The sequence below is a fragment of the Sceloporus undulatus genome, chromosome 2, assembly GCF_019175285.1.
Source record: "Sceloporus undulatus isolate JIND9_A2432 ecotype Alabama chromosome 2, SceUnd_v1.1, whole genome shotgun sequence".
Lineage (NCBI taxonomy): Eukaryota > Metazoa > Chordata > Lepidosauria > Squamata > Phrynosomatidae > Sceloporus > Sceloporus undulatus.
The window spans coordinates 77,956,646-77,974,632 of NC_056523.1; the positions used below are offsets into that span (position 1 = coordinate 77,956,646).

The following is a 17,987-nucleotide window of genomic DNA, read 5'->3' on the forward strand; positions in this document are numbered from 1 at the left end:
TTGTGCGTTCATCCCAACTTTAGATTAGTGGCTCCTGAAGGAAATGTAAAATGTAATATCAAGCTATTATGAGATGTAACTACTTATTTATAGGGGAAATGGCACCACAGTGCCATTTTCAATGTTTCCAAGCTGACATTCAGCCAAGTAGCATAGGAACTGCTAGTGCTTTCATTCCTTAGAAATAACTGGAATATCCATGCTGAAAAGCATATATAACTGGAGAATGAGGTGCACATTTGATTGTAAACAATTTGTGTAGACAAAGCTACCCACCATCTACAAATCAAACCATGTGTACGTGAGTCCCCCTTCTTCCTGCTGGAAAAAGGGTTTTTTCAAGAATCAGCCTTTCTCCCCGAGTCAATCTGGAAACTACCACTGGACAAGCACTGAACAGGTTCAGAATACAGGCTGAGTATCCCGTATCCAAAATGTTTGTGACCAGAAGTGTTTTGAATGGTAGGAGGGCTAGGATTATGGAATATCTTCATATACATAATGAGGTATCTTGGAGTTCGGACCCAGGTCTAAACCCAAAAACCATTTGTTTCATATACACCTTATACACATAGCAATAGCAAGTACATTTCTGTACTATTTATCAGTGCACTTAAGCATTCCCTAAGCAGTTTATAATATGTAAGCTAATTACGCCCAACAAGCCGGGTACTCATTTTAGCAACCTCAGAAGGATGCAAGCCTAAATCAAGCCAGAGCCCCTGGCTGATATTGAACTCACAACCTTATGGCTTGTGAGTAAACTGCTGCAGTACAGGACTTATGGTTTGTGAGTTAGTGGCCGCAGTACTGCACCATCAGGACTCTATTTGCAATATTTTAAACAATTATATATGTGAATCAAGGTTTGTATACAATGAACCATCAGAAGGCAAAGATGTCACTATCTCAGCTACTCATAAATACAATTTTGAATTCTAGAGTATTTCAAATTTCAGATAAGGAATACTAAACCTATACCTGAGTTAAGGCTGAACAAAGCGAGCTAAACCATTATTCTGCTATCCACACCCAAACATGCTGAAATATAATGGACTGTAGAAGAACAAGTTTCATTGAACTTGGAGTCTTATGCTCCTCAGTTCATACAGAGAAGTTAAGAAAGTGCTTTTGACTCAACCTTAGGCCCCATCCCCACTGGGCAAAAAAAGCGGCTTATATTGCTGTGATTCTGACTTGGATTTTTCCCCCGAGCTGTATTCGAATCTGCTCCCTCGTTCCCATTACGAAAGGGGGCAAACGGACTCAGGTTTTTTTGACCCATGTTCTGATTCCCATTGCCCTTCCGGAACCTCTTTTTTTTAAAAAAAAAAAAACCAGCTGTCAATCAAGCACCTAAGCACTTGACGTCACAGCCAATCAGTCGCTTAGGCACGTTTCTCATCTGGGAAAGGGAGCCTTTATTCCACCCATGACCCTTTGCCTCCCAGGCTCTCCTGTGTCTTCCCAGATTCCCTCTGGGAAAGGGGAAAGGGAGTCTCCCTCTATCCCCCCAAGTCCCATTGCCTGCCCCATTGCTCCGTGGGCTGTGGGGGGGGGGGGGGGGCGATCGAGCAGGCATGTAAAAAAAAGAAAATAATAATAGTTAAAAATGGGTCTCCTCACACGTCAATCTGTGCAGGTGGAGCAGGGGAGAGGTTGCAGAGGGACCTAATGTGTTTACCATATTTGGAGGTCAATGTAGCATTGCTATGTTTGGACACCCAACAGAGCACCTAAGTGATCAAAAGCTTAATTTTAAAAAAAAATAATTTGTCTACACAAGCCTTACCCTGCTTCCCACTCCACCGGGGGAAAGGCTATGCGAACGGGAGAAAATGGCGCCGGTAATGCAGGAAAGAGAACAAGCAGGTGACACCCCCAGGCCAGCCCCTTGAGCACTGCTCCTCCCATCCCCAAGTTCCCAAATCAGACACCCTTGTCGTTCCCATTCATTTGCCCTGAATCGGACTCAGGAGGCGCAAGAAAAACCTCTAAAAATGTGCACCCTTTTTAAACCGGTTTATCCACCACTGATTCGGGTTTTCCCAGGAAAAATCAATCACATGGGAATCAGATTCGAATTCCAATGGGAACAAAATCGGCGCAATGAGGATCGAATGTGCGCTAAAATGAAAATAATACACCCATAATCTGCATCCTGATTCACATTATAAGTCAGTGGGAAAGGGGCATAAATTACAATTTATTCCAAACCCTAAATCATGCTTTATGTTATTTTAAAAAAAAAACACACGACAGATTCATAATTCATAGTTTGACAACCCCCCCCCCCCCCAATTAATCATGTTTCGTCGGGCTTGCACAACAAAACAAGCTGTAGTTAATCTGATCTGGAAATGAAAATGCCCAATTGCTCCCTATGGTCATGCCAAAGGCAGACAAGCAAGAGAAATAGTGCTCATGTCTGAAGCCTGCTGCAGTTCTTTATCATGATGCATAAAGTATGATTTAGCATGATATCCATACATGCCCTGGGCATGAGGAGACTTAAGTGAGGTAAATATAACAAGGCATGGTTAGCACTGACATAGTTAAGCATTATATCTGCAGAAAGGTTGTATATAAACAAATCAACTAGGACCAGCAGTGAAAAGCAGTAGTGTATCCTTCTCCTTAAGAGAATCAAGAACAGAGTATAAATGAATATCATACTCAGGCTTTCTACAGACAGAAAATTACTCTATCTGTAATTTTAGAGGAATGTGGTTAATGTAAGAAGAGCATTGGACAAATCCTACTGGGTTGGACAAAAAGCTGAATACTTCAGTTCCCTGCAGGGGCCAATTGGATTGTTCATCCCTCATATGCACACAGCAGAGATGGGAATCGTGCAACCCTCCAGATATTGCTTGACTGTGACTCCCAGCTTTCCTTGCCATTAGTTAGGCTGATTAGAGCTGCCTGAGTTTGCTGCCCAACATCATGATGATGGCTGCATAATTTCCACCCCCAACATATAGGCATAGTGTACAAGAAGAATATGAAAGCAGCATGGTGTAGCAGTTTGAGTGTTGGACGACAACTCAACCAGGGTTCCATTCCCAGCTCAGCCATGAAACCCATTGGGTCACCTTGGGCAAGTCACATGCTCTCAGCTGCAGGGGAAAGCAATGGCAAATCTCCTCTGAACAAATCTTGCAAGAGAACTCCATGATAGGGTCTCCTTAGGTCACCATAAGTCAGAAACGACTTGAAGGCACAAAACAACAACAACATTCTGCTTCCCTTCCTGAAGTGGTCATTACTCCACTAATTCAACTTATGGCAAGCTTATCATAGGATTTTCTTCACAAGATTTATGCAGATGAGATTTGGCTTCCCCTAAGGCTATGAATGTGACTTGTCAAAGATCATAGTGGCGGTTTACAGACTGCCATAAAGTACGCGCTCTGCGCATACTAGGGTTAGGAAGGGCTGTATTAGGGTTAGGAAGGTTCTTACCTTCCTCACGGCCCTTCTTCCTAGTATCCACGGCTAAGCAAGAATTAGAAATTTGATGATAGATTGTACTGATTTGTTAATAATTTGTATGCTGATTATCTGCTGAAGAAGCTTAGTATACACAATGAAGTATTTGTAATAAGACAGAGAAAGTGAAGGATTTAAAGATGATGGAGAATGTACTTAGGAGAATCCTTAGTATAGAATAGACTAAATAGAATATATATAACAGATACAAGAATATTACAATTTGAGCAAAGAGGATGGAAGTCTTAGGATGTGTGAGGATGAGTTAGAGTTGTATGCTAGATGACAGTGTAGATGTAGAGGTAATTAGGCGATAGTAGTTGGTAAGATGGTAAATTGAGTTCTTTTTTCTTTTTCTTTTCTTTCTTGCCACTTCGCTAGCAGGTGTTGGGGGGAGGGAAAGGGGGGTGAGGAATACATAGAATAAACTATATAGTAGGTCATTTGGAACGACTTGGGAGGGGAAAGGTAGGGGTGGATGCTATGTTCGTGTATGTCTGTTGGATTTGTATGTATTTGTACTATTTGTATGAAAATTTAATAAAAATTAAAAAAAAGAATTAGAATCCTGATCTCAGAGTCCTAGTCTAACAATCAAACATCTCACTTGCTCAAAATAACTTCAGAGAACAAACCTGTACAAACCCACAGGTCTGCCAACACTTCCCTTAGGGGTTCATTTCCTTTAAAAAGTTCTCAACCATGAGTGCATAAACCAAGTCCTAAATTTAAAACAAAGATTGCAACATTATTTCACTTGCTCATAACCCTACAAAATATGTGATAAGAGGTGTTTAAGTTTTTTCATTCCTCTAAGCATTCAATAATTATTTTGCCATATTTTTCTTACAAAAAAGTATCAATGTGGCTTTAAATAAAATTCTCTTTCTACAAACCTAGATGTCTGGAGGATCTAGAAATTTGTCTGCATTTTGAATCCCTCACAAATTTCGATGTTTCTAATTTATTTTCAGCTTGAAGCTTTGATTGAAAAGCTTGAAACTAACTCACACTATTTCTCAGTTCCCAGCCCTTGAGATCAGAAGGCAATTTCTCATGCAGCGCAGGGAACTGTTAGAAGAGACCTGCAAGGATTTAAATATGGTTTTTGTCACAGATTAGGCAATAATATATATGCTGGGATCCTATGTACATTGATGCTATTATATAAATAAATCATCATCATCATGATTATTATTCCTCCAAAGGACATTCAGTGAGTTCAACAGGTACAGTGGAGCCCCACCCTCCAATTCCTACTGAGACATCACCTGGAATGGTTACTCCTGAAGGCTGAGGAACCTTCTAGAGGAGCATTCAAAGAAAAAAGAAAACAGCAAACATCCCTTTATAGTCATGTGTACCAAGAAGCACTTTCAACTGGTATGTGGGGCTCTCTGGAATTAAATATAGATAGAAACGCACTAGGAGGGGTATATTTGGCCATAGAAAGTAAACTGTAACATGTTTATATTTACTTCTTGATATTTAAATATTAAAAAAATTCTCCTCAAAATCCACTTTGCTACTAATTTTTAGAGATAACTCCTCTGACATTTGCTCTTACTGTAACTGAGGAATCTGACAAAATTATTGAATCCTAGATTATTACTGATTTCTGTAATACACTACACCACTGTAGGAACAACTGTACGTATTCATGTTTAAGTTCCTATTCCATTCCAACTTTACTGCCAAACATGCTTCACCAAAACACTGAGCTCTATTCTCCAGGTGGTTTCACCTAGTTGCAAAGAAAAATTCTGTGACGTTATTAAAATAAGCAAATGCATGTACCTGAAACACATTTATTACTCCTTGCTATTTTTGATGCAGTTTCATTGCTGTTTTTTACTACTTGCAGTCACCCTTCCTGGCACCGCATGTGGTAGGTATGGCACTTTCTTCCCCTGTCCACTGCAGCTCCATTTCCCAGCAAACTGATCCTGGAGGGTTCCCTAAGCCCTGCAGAGCTAGGTTTGGGGGGCACATAGCGGGCTGCAGTAGGCAGGAGGGAATGGCACACTCCTCATTTTGCTAAAGATTGCCCTTTCACCTACAAAAATCTGTCACTGGGTATTGCCCAGTATCTTTTGAATATTTAATTGAACTACTGTGGACTTGTAGGTTTTTCTGCCATGCCAGTCTTAGATTTGAGTAAAATCATTCTTTATACAGGACGGCGTATGGAAGAAGGCACACTGACAGATTTTCATCAGATTTGCATCCCACTTAGGAAATATCACTTACAACTACTCCATTGCCAATGAGGCATATAGACATCATATGAAAAATAACTTAAAATAAATTTAAGAATGATTTAAATAAAAGAACAAATAAAATAAACTTATCTTCCTAACAGGCATATTTTTGCATCCAGCAGAACACACTCATTGAGGATATTCAGACAGTACTGAAACATGTTTGGAGTCACAAGAGCAAGCCTTGTGCTTGCACTTTTTCTCATCGCCACACATTCAGTGATTAGAAACATCTGACCACAGTTTTCAACCAACCATGGTCTCTGCAGTCATGCCCCAACACTTCATACCATTGTCTACAGTAATTTACAATGTTAGTGTCTAGGCAACTATAGTTTCCACAAAGCACAGTTTGCTGGGTTTGAATTAAACAGCACACTATACAGTGGTACCCCGGGATACGAATGCGCCGCCTTACGAAATTTCCGGGTTATGAAAAAAATCCATTAAAAAAAACTGTTCCGGGTTACGAAGGTTATTTCGGGTTACGAAAAAATTTTTGGTGCTTTTCGGCGCTTTTTCGCACGAAATCGCGGCTTTTCCCCATTAGCGCCTATGGCATTACGGCTTGCGAATGCTTTTCGGGTTACGAAAGCGGCGGCGGAACGAATTAATTTCGTAACCCGGGGTACCACTGTACTTTGTCACAAACTGTGATGGCAGATTTCTGGTTTCCATGTTCAAGGGAGAAAGGGTTTGCATGAACATAAATTTCATGCTCAGAACTCCAAAACATAATTTGGTGTTGCATTTGAACAAGTCCATTATTTATCTCAAAAGTAGTAAACTGTGGGGCAGCCCAAAAGTGCACACATCCCAGAATTTCTTCCCAGCTTCCTTCTTAGAAGCTGCACCCGCAACAGCTAAACATTGCTCTTTAAACACAAAAAGCAACCATAAATCACATTCCTTCTTAAATTGCTTATACCAAGTCACCAGACTGATTCTGAACACAAGAATACTGAATGCTGCTGAGGGGCACTATGAGGATAGCTTCTGAAAAGAAAAAAATTAACTGTGAGCATGCCCAGTGACCACACCTTGACTGTAGCTATATAAGCAAGCTACCGGAGACCAACACATCTGAGCTTCCTAGGAAATAAGCTGCAATAGTGATGATGGACACATTAACAGGCTACAGAGAATATTTACTAGACATTTCAGACTCTAAATCTGTACAGACATTTATATAACTGGTGAAGTCTGCCAGAGTACCTCTCCATATTTCTCCTGTGTATCTCCACCTTCTGGAACTGCAACCTTGTTTTTGTTTTAAACATTCCATGCCTAACTTAATATACTTTATTTCCATTCACATAGAAAACTGCAAATTATTCCTTTATGTAATTTATCTGGATTCCAGCCAGGAACATGGGAAGTGAAGCCAGGGCTCTGTAAACAAACCATTCTCTGAAATGAGAAAACCACCCATCATAGAGGATACTAAACTCCTAAATAAATATAAAGTTCACAACTTAGCCATTCAGAGCTATCAGGAGTTGGCGATACTGAACAGAGATGTATCTTTTAATGATACCATGAAATCGCTTTACATGTGAGAAAATCTCTGTATTTATACAGACGTTGTTACATAGTCCTGGTGAAAGGATTTAATAAAAATGAACTACTGTACTTGGGAAGAAACTTTTTAAATACTTTCTCAGCTTTGTTTTGTGTCTCTCACAGATGCCTCACATCATTAGTGTAGAACTTGCACAGGTGATTTACCACTGATTTGCTAAGCCTATGCCTGACCAACCCTAGAGATGATGCGAGAGAGACTAGATGACCCCCCAAAAAATATATAAAATGAGTAATTAGGATGTAAGCAAGGAAAGCTATAATTAAATGACAAACTGACCTATGTTTTACAACCTTTAAGGCAAACCCATGCAGTGGAAACAAACAATAAAAAAACCCTCACCTGTAGTATAATCTTTTAAACGCAAGTTCTTCATGGGGATACCAGCACTTGCTTGGAAAGCGTTGAGAATCTGCAAAAGCAAATCCCAAACTTACATTATAAACAGTAACACCACAAACAGAAAGATCATTCTCTCTCGGCCTAAATGCAAATACAGTGGTGCCTCGGGTTACGAAATTAATTCGTTCCGCGGCCGCTTTCGTAACCCGAAAAGCCTTCGTAAGCCGAAATGCCATAGGCGCTAATGGGGAAAAAAGCCGCGGCTCCATTTAAAATAGCGCCGGAGTTTTTTCGTAACCCGAAAAAACTTTCGTAACCCGAAACAATAAATCCCTATGGGATTTTTTCGTATCCCGAAAAATTCGTAACCTGGGTATTTCGTATCCCGAGGTACCACTGTACTAACATCTACTCAGCGAGAACAGAAATAAAAATCCAGAGGTGGAGGCAGGGGAGGGGGGAGGACTTTATCATGCAGCTGACAAACTGATCTCAAGATCATGAGAGTTAATGCCAGAATACTTTTTTCTTCTTTAACATGTTACCACACTTTGGAGAGGTTTTTTTTCCTGGTTCAAAAGGCAGGCATGAATTTAAAGGCTTCTAATGATCTGGGGACTTTCAGTTCCAGACTTTAACAAAGACTGAAACATATACAGGCCATTTTTGTTTTCCTAAGTTTTTATTTATCTATTATGTGGTAATTTTATAACATTATTATTGTCATTCCCATAAAAACAGTGCTCAATGTGGCTAACAAGCATTACTACAAATAAAAGAATAAAACCATTATCATCCCATCTCGGTAAGCATCAAAATTATTACAAAGGCCAGAATAAAAAAGGCTATCTTCAAGGCCCTCCTATAAATTTTGATTATAACTCTGAGAGTATATTCCTCAATTCAGATTTTTTTATACCAATGCACTGATGCTTGAAAAAACTTTAGATTTCAGTGTGCTCTTCCAATGCTGAAAAATATTTACAAGTAAACACTGTATTTCAATATTACTTGCCAAAAACTGGATGTCCTTAAGAATGGACCAAGATTAAGTGGTGTTTTTAAAAGCTGACAATCTTGCCTTTAGTTGTCTTTATGTCTTATAAAATCCTATACAACTTGGGTCCAGGGTATTTGAAGGATCGTATCTCCTTGTATGAGCCCACTAGAGTCTTCAGATCATCTGCAGAGGCCCACAACCCTCTCAGGCGCATTGGGTGGGAACAAGAGAGGGCCTTCTCAGTGGCTGCTCCCAAGCTTTGGAACTCCCTCCCTAGAGAAGCCAGGATGACACCATCCCTACTATCCTTCAAGCATCAAATAAAGATGTTTTTAAGCAGTCATGCCTTTTAAGCTGATAAGAGCTGAGTGTTAAATGTTGTGCATTATAAATTTTAAGATGTTACATTTTAATTTATAACTGTTTTAACTCTTAAAATTGTTTAATTGTTTTTTAAATTTTATATTTATATATTTTAATATTGTACTCCTTTTAAATTGTATTGTTTTATATTTGTTGTCTGCCGCCTTGAGTTCCTTTATTGGGAGAAAGGTGGGATATAAGAAAGAGGAGGAGGAGGAGGAGGAGGATAGTAATAATAATAGGCTGATACATTGTTTGCTTTAATGTTCTCCTAAGTAAAGAGGATTTTTTCTAATTATGGCAAAGATAGATAATCCCTTCTAGAAGCAAGATAAATACAGATTAAAAAGCAAGGCAGAACTTTAAAGCATACACACTAGTGGAGGTAAAGGCCACAATCCTGTTGGTGCATGCCAGTATAGTCAGTAGTACAGGAGAAAAAATGTCTATGGGTGCAGTTATCAAGAATGGAGTACGGCAGTGGAAAAAATTCAATTGCAAGGGCACCACAATGTTCCAGCCAAAATCTGATGCCTACCAACATAACTAGAATGCTACCAATTCTACCCATCTTCCTAGTCAAATCAGGAAGAAATTAGAGCTTGTGATTTCTACCAGATTATAATAGGGAACAAGATTTTACAAGGCACGAACTATATAATTATGGATCCAGGCCTCAGATTAAGTAGTAACTGGTTCAGTTGAGATGTATCAAAATGATAAAGAAAACATAATTCATGAAGGTATTCCAAGGCAGATTTTCTGACAAGGACAGATATCTTTAACTTACCCATCTCAAAGTGTTTCCACATAGAAAACTCTACATGTGGAACATTTTTACACAGTACCAGGTTAAAACACTACTTACATCATCTTTTGTGGCATTTTCAGGCAATCTTCCTAGTCGAATCAGCTTGCTTGGTTTTACATCTTTGAGACAGGTTCTGTAATCCTGGTCCTTGAAAACAAAAATTCAACAGAATTTTAAAAAACAATCATGAAGCGCAGGAAAGATAAAATGCAAATAGGCTAAATAAAATGTATGTACATTCACTAAAATATTATTTTGATTCACAATCAATAGCAGTAATTAGTTTTAGAAATTATCGTTTTAAAGATATTCAAATACAGCAGCATCACAAGTAAATCATATAACTTCTCAATCACCTCTTTAACTGTGGGTGAGGAATGTTGATTTACAGGAATCAAAACAGGTATAATTATTTGAAAACATTTGGCGGTTACAGATCTACCGAAGATTATTCTGGAATATCTTAACTACTTAGTCCACTGGAAGAATGAATCTACTTAACAGGCTGAGGGAATTTAGGTCTTTAAATTAACATGAAATCATCTGTCCTGAAAGATTTCATAAATATGCTTATAGTTATCAGACATAATCAAGTTCTCCAGTAAGTCACATACCTGAAGATCTGGCTGAGAATCTTTACAAGACTTCCCTTCTGCAAAAGACTTGCCATGTTCATAGTCAAAGAGCTGGCTTCCTGGCAGCCGATGATCTACATCTCGGTACTCAATGCCTCTGTAGTCTGTATCCTGCCTTCCAAGGAAATCTAGTTCACTTTTTTCCTTCACTCCAAGTCCAGATGATTCAGGTACTTGCTGTTCAGTCACAGAGAGTTCCTGATTGCTAGCAAAGGCCTGAGGAGGCTTATCTTGGTCCTGATGAGCAGGAGGAGGACCACAGCTATTCTGGAACTCTACTGAAGATTCAGTCTCAAGATTTTGTTCTTGGGTTTCTTCTTCTCTGGCTCTTGGCTCTGACTGTGAAAACTCCTCATTCTGTATGCCCAAGGAAGACCTCTCTCTAGCAACATGAACAGCCTCTTCTATTTTGCATTCCCTGTCTGTTAGAGGTGCTGTAGACTGACTGCGCTGGTAGTCGACAACACTTGTTTCCACCAAGGGCGTCTCCCTGGCAGCAAAATCCAGAGGTGGTGGCATATCTCTACCCCTAAAATCCTGATCTGCCTGGGATTTGGGCCTGTTTCTGAAGTTTGGATGTGGTGCATCCCTGTCTCTCAAGTCTAGGTCAGCAGCACCCATTCCTCTCAAGTCTACATCAGGCACATCTCTTTTCCTAAAATCTGAATATGGCTGCTCTCTACCTCTGTATTCTTGTTCAGATACATCTCTTCCTCTAAAGTGAGGATGAGATCCATCCCTGTTTCTGAAATCTAAATCAAATGTTCCCCTTGCACGAAAATCTGATGAGGCATCATCTCTGGCCCTGTAGTTCATAGCATGGGCTTCCCTATCCCTGTAGTTCATACGGAATGCTTCCCTGTTCCTGAAATCCATCGGAGGAATGTCTCCTCCACTATAATCCATTGACTGCCCTTCCCTATCCTGGAAATCTCCTGGATACATCTCCCTGCCTCTAAAATCTGGAAGGAGTGGTGCTCTGCCCCTGAAGTCCAAATGTGACTCATCTCTGCTCTGGAAGTCAGAAGGTGGGTAATCTCTGCCTCCAAAATCATGTAAATGGCCCTCCCCACCTCTGAAGTCACTATGTGGTCCATCTCTACCTCCAAAGCTGAAAGCAGGTTCCTCTCTGTTGGCAAACTGAGGATTGAGGACGCCTGGGAGTCCCTGGATATCAAAAGGAAGTGATTCTCTGCCAGAGAAGTTGCCAGAGTGTCTTTCTTGAGCAAGACTATCAAGGGGAGGAGGAGAGTAATCCCTGTTCCACCCGGGAGCAAATCTTTCTTCTTGGCTCCCACTGTAGAAATAAAGACAGTGTTATTCATAATGTCCCGAGTTTGTAATCTACACATCAGCATGTTCTTCTCTAAAAAAAATTTTTACAGAGCTGTTCAACAGTAAGATCCGCAGAAGATAGTGATGTTTGGTAGTTTAAGAGCAGGTAGTGTACGACAGACGTGATAAGTAAACTTGCGCCTCCCATTTCACCACAATTCCCAGAAGAACTCAACATGGAATACCTGAAATATTAATGAATTAATAAAGGAAACAATCTATATAGTTTCATAGTATATTGCAACCGGAACTTTTAGAAAGTTATTTCTAAAAATCCACATTTGTCTTTTATGCTCCTTCAATCATTGGTTACTCATCAAACCAGCTTCTACAAGCATCTGAAAAGAAACTCTTTCTTTGGTTCTCCTGTTACTGCTTGTGAAGGAATACTTCATGTATCATTCCTACACATGGCAGGTATTTCTAGACTGTATTAGCATATGTTAAAAATACAAATCATTCATCTTAGGTAGAGGAATGCCATCTACAGCCTCACCATTTACATTCTTTGGCTTTCCAATACTGTGTACCAAAACCCAACAATAAATAACATTATACTGTAAGCAAACCTTTAATAGTGTACATGTTCTAGCAAGAATATATATTGGTTTGTAAAATATTAATACACTGCCTTTAATATAAAGCTTTATACTCAGTGCATTTGAAACTTATCTCTTGTGAAGAACACGAGTATGAGAATGAGAGATTGTTCAAAGGTAATATTTATTTCCAAACCTACTCACAAAACAGAATTACTACACTTATATTTTTCTAGTAAGACAAGACTATAATATTGAAAAAAATATTTCAATACATAAATATCTATGTTTTAAATATGAGGAGAGAGCTTAAAAGAAAGACTCTTTAGACATTGCCTTCCATGTATTGTGCAAAATCATGGAATGGAGAACTGGACTGTGTCCACTGCACCCATTCCTGACACGTAGACATTTTATATTACAGTGGACCCTTGTTATACACTGGGGTTTGGTTCCAAGATCCCCTGTGTATAATAAAATCCTTGTATGCTCAAGTCCCATTAAATATAACGACATAGCAAAATAGTGTCCCTTATAAAAAATGGAAAATCAAGGTTTGATATTTGAAATTTATACTTTTTTGAACATTTTAAAACCGTGTATGCTTGAATCCATGTATAAAAAATCCATGTATAAGAAGGGGCCACTGTATTTTATCTTCCTTAAACTAGAGATATTCTTAGGTCACTAAAACTGTAACAAGTTTTTAGATCTGCCAAAGAGACGCAGCAGATTCATTCTAAGGGACAAATTAGAAGTCGACTCAAAGGCAGCTAACAACAAAAGATTTCTTCAGAAAATTAAAAAAAAGAAAGTCAAAGACACTAAACTTGTCATCTATGCAATTGACAACCAGGGTGAATGTGTCAACATGAAGCTAAGGGGCTCTGATCTAACATTACCATTCTGAAAAACAAAAAGTTAAAGAAGCAAAGCATCTGAGAAATCTGCAGATTCTCATTGCATTTCCATAAACCTTTTAGTTTCCCCAAGTCTGGAATGGAGAAAGGAATTGAGTATTTTGAAAGGGGATATGACTGCCTGAAACACTCCAGGTGGCAATAAGGTTAGCTCATTGTATACTCTTCCTGTGTATCGCCAAATACCTTCCACACAAGACGGATACTTCCACCCCCTAGCCTCTACCTTTAACTTTTAAGTTTATAAACTAGAATATAAACAATTTCTAATGAGTACAAAGACACATGGAATCAACAAAAGTTGTTTTTTATGGGTTCTTTCCTGTGGTCTATTTAGGGCACTCATGAAGCAAAGAATTCTTCAGATAACTGTTTTATTCTCAGGACAGAAATATAGGTACAGCTGCCCAATATCTTTGGTTTTATCCTCAGTAAGCTAACAGAAACATATTATCTCTCAAACTGTACATGTGGCATTAATATCACTAAAAACATATTTCACATTAAAATACTTACCGGAAAGGACCCATTCTGTTAGCTGGTCGAGGATTTCCCCACATTTTGCCTGTGATTGACAACCACGGTGTTCTTTTTGCTGCTAAACTACAGAATCTATGAGATACAGATATAACACATTTTTATTAATCCATGAGCCAGAATTAGACATCATCCTTTAAATCAACATATGTCACACATTTTCACTTGAAAAATAACTAAGCCAATTTGAACATGCAAAATATTATTGAAAAGTTTATCAGAAAGCCATTATGCAGCAGAGGGAGCATGTGTCTCAAGTATGAAGTTGATTGAAAATTCTGTTTTTTGTGAAAATGTTTCTATTTGTCACCACTTTTCAGCTATATAGCCTAAGGCCCTGAGCAGACAGGGCTGGCCCAGATGCTTTCCTGTTCCAGGTGCTAACCCTGGTTGGTCCTCATACTAGTGTGGGAATGAGCGGAGTGTTTACACATCCATCCTTGCACCAGCACAGGAACCCACTACCAGCATGTGCTCCTTCCCTTCCCTCTGCATCTCCACTAGTAAGCAGACCCCTTCTGCCGTGCCTGACATGAAAACGAGGGCACCTGGCAATGTGTTTCTGCATCAGGCACAGTGATGGGGGTCTACTCACTAGTGGAGAAGCAAGGGAGCAAGCGGGTCATCTAAACAGTCGGAGTTTCCAATAAAGTTTCCAGGAAGTTCTGTGGCAAACTAGGGGTCCACGTTAAGGGCTGTTTACCCCAAGATCAGGTCAGATCCATGTCTGGTCTCCAAGGATCCAGCATGATCCTGGCCCCTTTATATAAGACTGAAAACACTGCTTCTTTGAAAAAATCATTTTAACGAATTAAATCAGTTTAAAACACTAATGAGAAAAGATTCCATTTAATGAACATTTTAAGTAATACTGTATTGTAACCTTACAACATATTCAAAAAAGTGGGTTTCATGAAAGAGACAAGATCCTAAAGACATACAACTAAGCACTAAAATTTCGAATCGTCCATGCCATTGTCTTCCCCATCATCATGTATGAATGTAAGAGTTGGACAGTGAAAAAAGAGGATAAGAAGAAAATCAACTCATTCAAGATGTACAGTATTGCTGGAGACGAGTGCTAAGGATACGATGGACAGCCAAAAAGACAAACAAATGAGTCCTTGAACAGATCAAGCTTGAAATATCCCTAGAAACCAAGATGATCAAATTGAGGCTGTCATACTTTGGACACATCATGAGAAGCACAACTCATTGGAAAAGATGATAATGCTAGGAAAGGTAGAAGGTAGTAGAAGGAGAGGAAGACTACACGCCAGATGGATTCACTCAATCAGACCAAGGGCCTGAGTTTGCAGGACTAAAGCAGAGCAGTGGAGGACAGGGAGATGTCTTATCCACAATCTCATGATGAGCTGGGGTTGACTCGATGGAAGTTAACAACACCAAGCAACAAAGGGTTTATTAAAAGGTACGTACACGCAAAGCAATCTTTCTTAACTGTTTTCACGCTAATTTTCATTCCTCAAAAATGAGATAATTTGATCATGTGCATGGATTTTTGAATGGTTAACTGTTTAAACATTTAAATAACTGCACACTGCTTTAAAAATAAAATTTAGGCAGTTTCTAAAAGGTCAATAGGAATAACTTATTAATAAATATTGGAAGGATAAAGGTTTCAAGGTAAAATGATGTGACTTAAGCATTATAAATACTACATTTTCTCAGATGCTTATTTGAAGAATTACATTTAAATATGGGAATATATCTCCCAAATGCTCGATTCATTAACTTCTAAGGGAGAGAGAACAGAAAGCACATTTCAAGTAGATGAGCTGCAAACCTGGACTGATCATTTTTCATCTCCATGAGCTACTGTTAACACCTTCACTGAATGTACACATGCTATATAGTTAGTTATCTTTCACCTAAACCCTTTTATGTAATTATTTTAAGACAATTTAAAAATCTCATTTAAATTTTAAAAATCAACTTTCAATTTGAATTTTTAACCCTTTAAAAAAAATCACAATTTATTTTAAATCAGTCCTGGCAATTTACCTTTTCAGCAGGTTGTAGACCATCACTGCAGTATTTAACAATTAAAAAAATAGTTTTTCAAAAGAAGGGGATTTTTACATTCCAGCTTGCCAATATTCTGCTTAAACTGTGATGTCCAGAACTGGACATAGTATTCCAGGTCAGGTATGACCAAAGCAGAACAGAGAAGCACTAGTACCTCCTTTAATAAGGATACTATGCTCTTACTGATGCAGCCCAGAATTGCACTGACTGATTCCAGAGGTAGGAAATTGTCACAGTCTCCAACTCCTGGTCTAAGACTTGTAAGGCTCTGTATCTCATTGGACCAGTTGAATCAACAGCTGCCAAGTCACTGACACTTGGGTCCTTCATTAAATCTCTCTAGTGAAGATCACAATGGACCTTGCAGGTGCTCAATTCTCCCACAAAACATTGTGATATTGTTGCTGTATTTCCAACTTATGGCAACCCTATAATGGGGTTTTCTTACAAAGATTGGTTCATAGGAGGTTTGCCATTACCTTCCCGAGGCTAAGAGAGTGTGACTTGCCCACTGGGTTTCATGACCAAGCTGGGAATCGAACCCTGGCCTCTAGAGTTGTAGCCCAACACTCAAACCACTACGTCACACTGGCTCTATTGTGATATTACAGCAATTTAATTCATATCCAAATGGAACAAAAGACAAGACCAACAAATGCCAGTTATATGACAGTTCTATAATTTATTTGTACCTCTCAAAAGAGAGGAGACATGGAGAAAGAACAGAAGCAAAGGAGGAGAAAGCACAAGGAGGAGGGCTCAACTTGACATGCACCAAGTGCAAATTGGTAGCACTCTTGGAGGAGAAAGTACAGCAGCTGGAATCCAGAGTAGCTACACTTCAGCATATTAGGGAGCAAGAGGATTTCCTGGACAGAACGGAACTAATGATCTTGGAAGAGTACCACACAGAGGAAGTTGCTGGGGTGGAGGAGGTCCATTTCCACATACACAGGATGCAGTAGCTGGAGGAATTGTCACACAGGAAGTAGGCCAAAGAAGGGATTGTTCTGGGAACTTGCAGCTAGAGCATAGATTCGAAGCTCTTTCCCTTATCAAGGAGGAACGAGGAAGAGCATCATGGACAACTTCAGAGACAGAGCAGGGGACTGAGAATTCCACCAGAGGGAACAGTCACTCACTGTAAGCCTCTGAGGAGGCATGAGGTCGTAAGTTGGGACCTCTTTGCTGAGGGTACAGAAGCAGGGGATTTGTGGGCCTGACAAGATGTCTCCGAGGTGTGTTGTCTCCATGACACCGCACGCCTAAGGAGCAGCACGCGGCATCATGGCACCCTGGGGGACAGAGTCGGGGGGCATGCGTCATGTGGATGTGATGCCTGACTCCACCCCAGGCTGGCCTTAATGGGCCAGTCTGAACAGGGCCTTAAGTCACCCCTTTTAAAATTCTGTATGGCGGACCCCCATATTAAGAGGCCAATTGCTTCATGATTCTGCCGCCCACTGAGATCATTAACAGAAGTATAACACCCCGTGTCACAGCATCTGAGCTTAATTGTTGTGTTTGCAGGTCAGGAACCTTTTCTCAGCAATAGTGTCTGGATTAAAGGACGCCTTTTGCTGAAGATCTGCCTGATGCATCTTCTTTTCAGTTATAAAAACATTATGAAAGCCAGTTTCAGTAATAAATGTGTCTGGATTTTTTTCAACAAGAATTGATAGGTACACACATACATTGTTTACATTTTAAAATTTTATAAATTGCTCAGTGTTCTGAGTATATAAATCTACAAGCAGGTTTGTCATGTATAAACCCATCGACATAAATTAATTGTACAAGATGTGCATTATCTTGCCACAAATTAACATGTCACCTTAATTTTTATCAATAATTATTTATTCAATGAGCAAAAAAAAAAAAAACACCCCTTCCCAGATTGTAATGACTGGTATTCATTTTTTACTTGACATTTTATAATTTTGTGGCTCTGATTTTTGTCACGTTACATTTTGTCACTTAAGGCAACTTTGGGGCATTTTTAAAAGTTCTCGGATCTGGGTCTGCAAGGAAATCACGTTGCAAAAGTGTTCCAGTTTTTTCTTTTTTTATCACCAATTTAATCGAATCTAACTCTAATTTAAGCACAAAGCACCAAACAAA

The 17,987-nt window shown here is 39.3% G+C and overlaps 1 protein-coding gene across 3 annotated transcripts in view; it reads right to left on the reverse strand.

Annotated features, from left to right (window-relative positions):
• The window catches only part of RBM6 (RNA binding motif protein 6), a 91,791-nt gene that overhangs the window by 70,825 nt on the left and 2,979 nt on the right, over positions 1-17,987 (reverse strand). For all 3 annotated transcript variants that reach the window (XM_042449016.1, XM_042449014.1, XM_042449015.1), the window contains exons 2-5: positions 13,797-13,892; positions 10,466-11,783; positions 9,909-9,998; positions 7,678-7,747 (exon numbers count right to left, since the gene is read on the reverse strand). In XM_042449016.1, coding sequence (XP_042304950.1) covers positions 7,678-7,747; positions 9,909-9,998; positions 10,466-11,783; positions 13,797-13,840 — 1,522 coding nt within the window. In that variant the 5' untranslated portion in view covers positions 13,841-13,892. The remainder of the gene's footprint in view (positions 1-7,677; positions 7,748-9,908; positions 9,999-10,465; positions 11,784-13,796; positions 13,893-17,987) is intronic.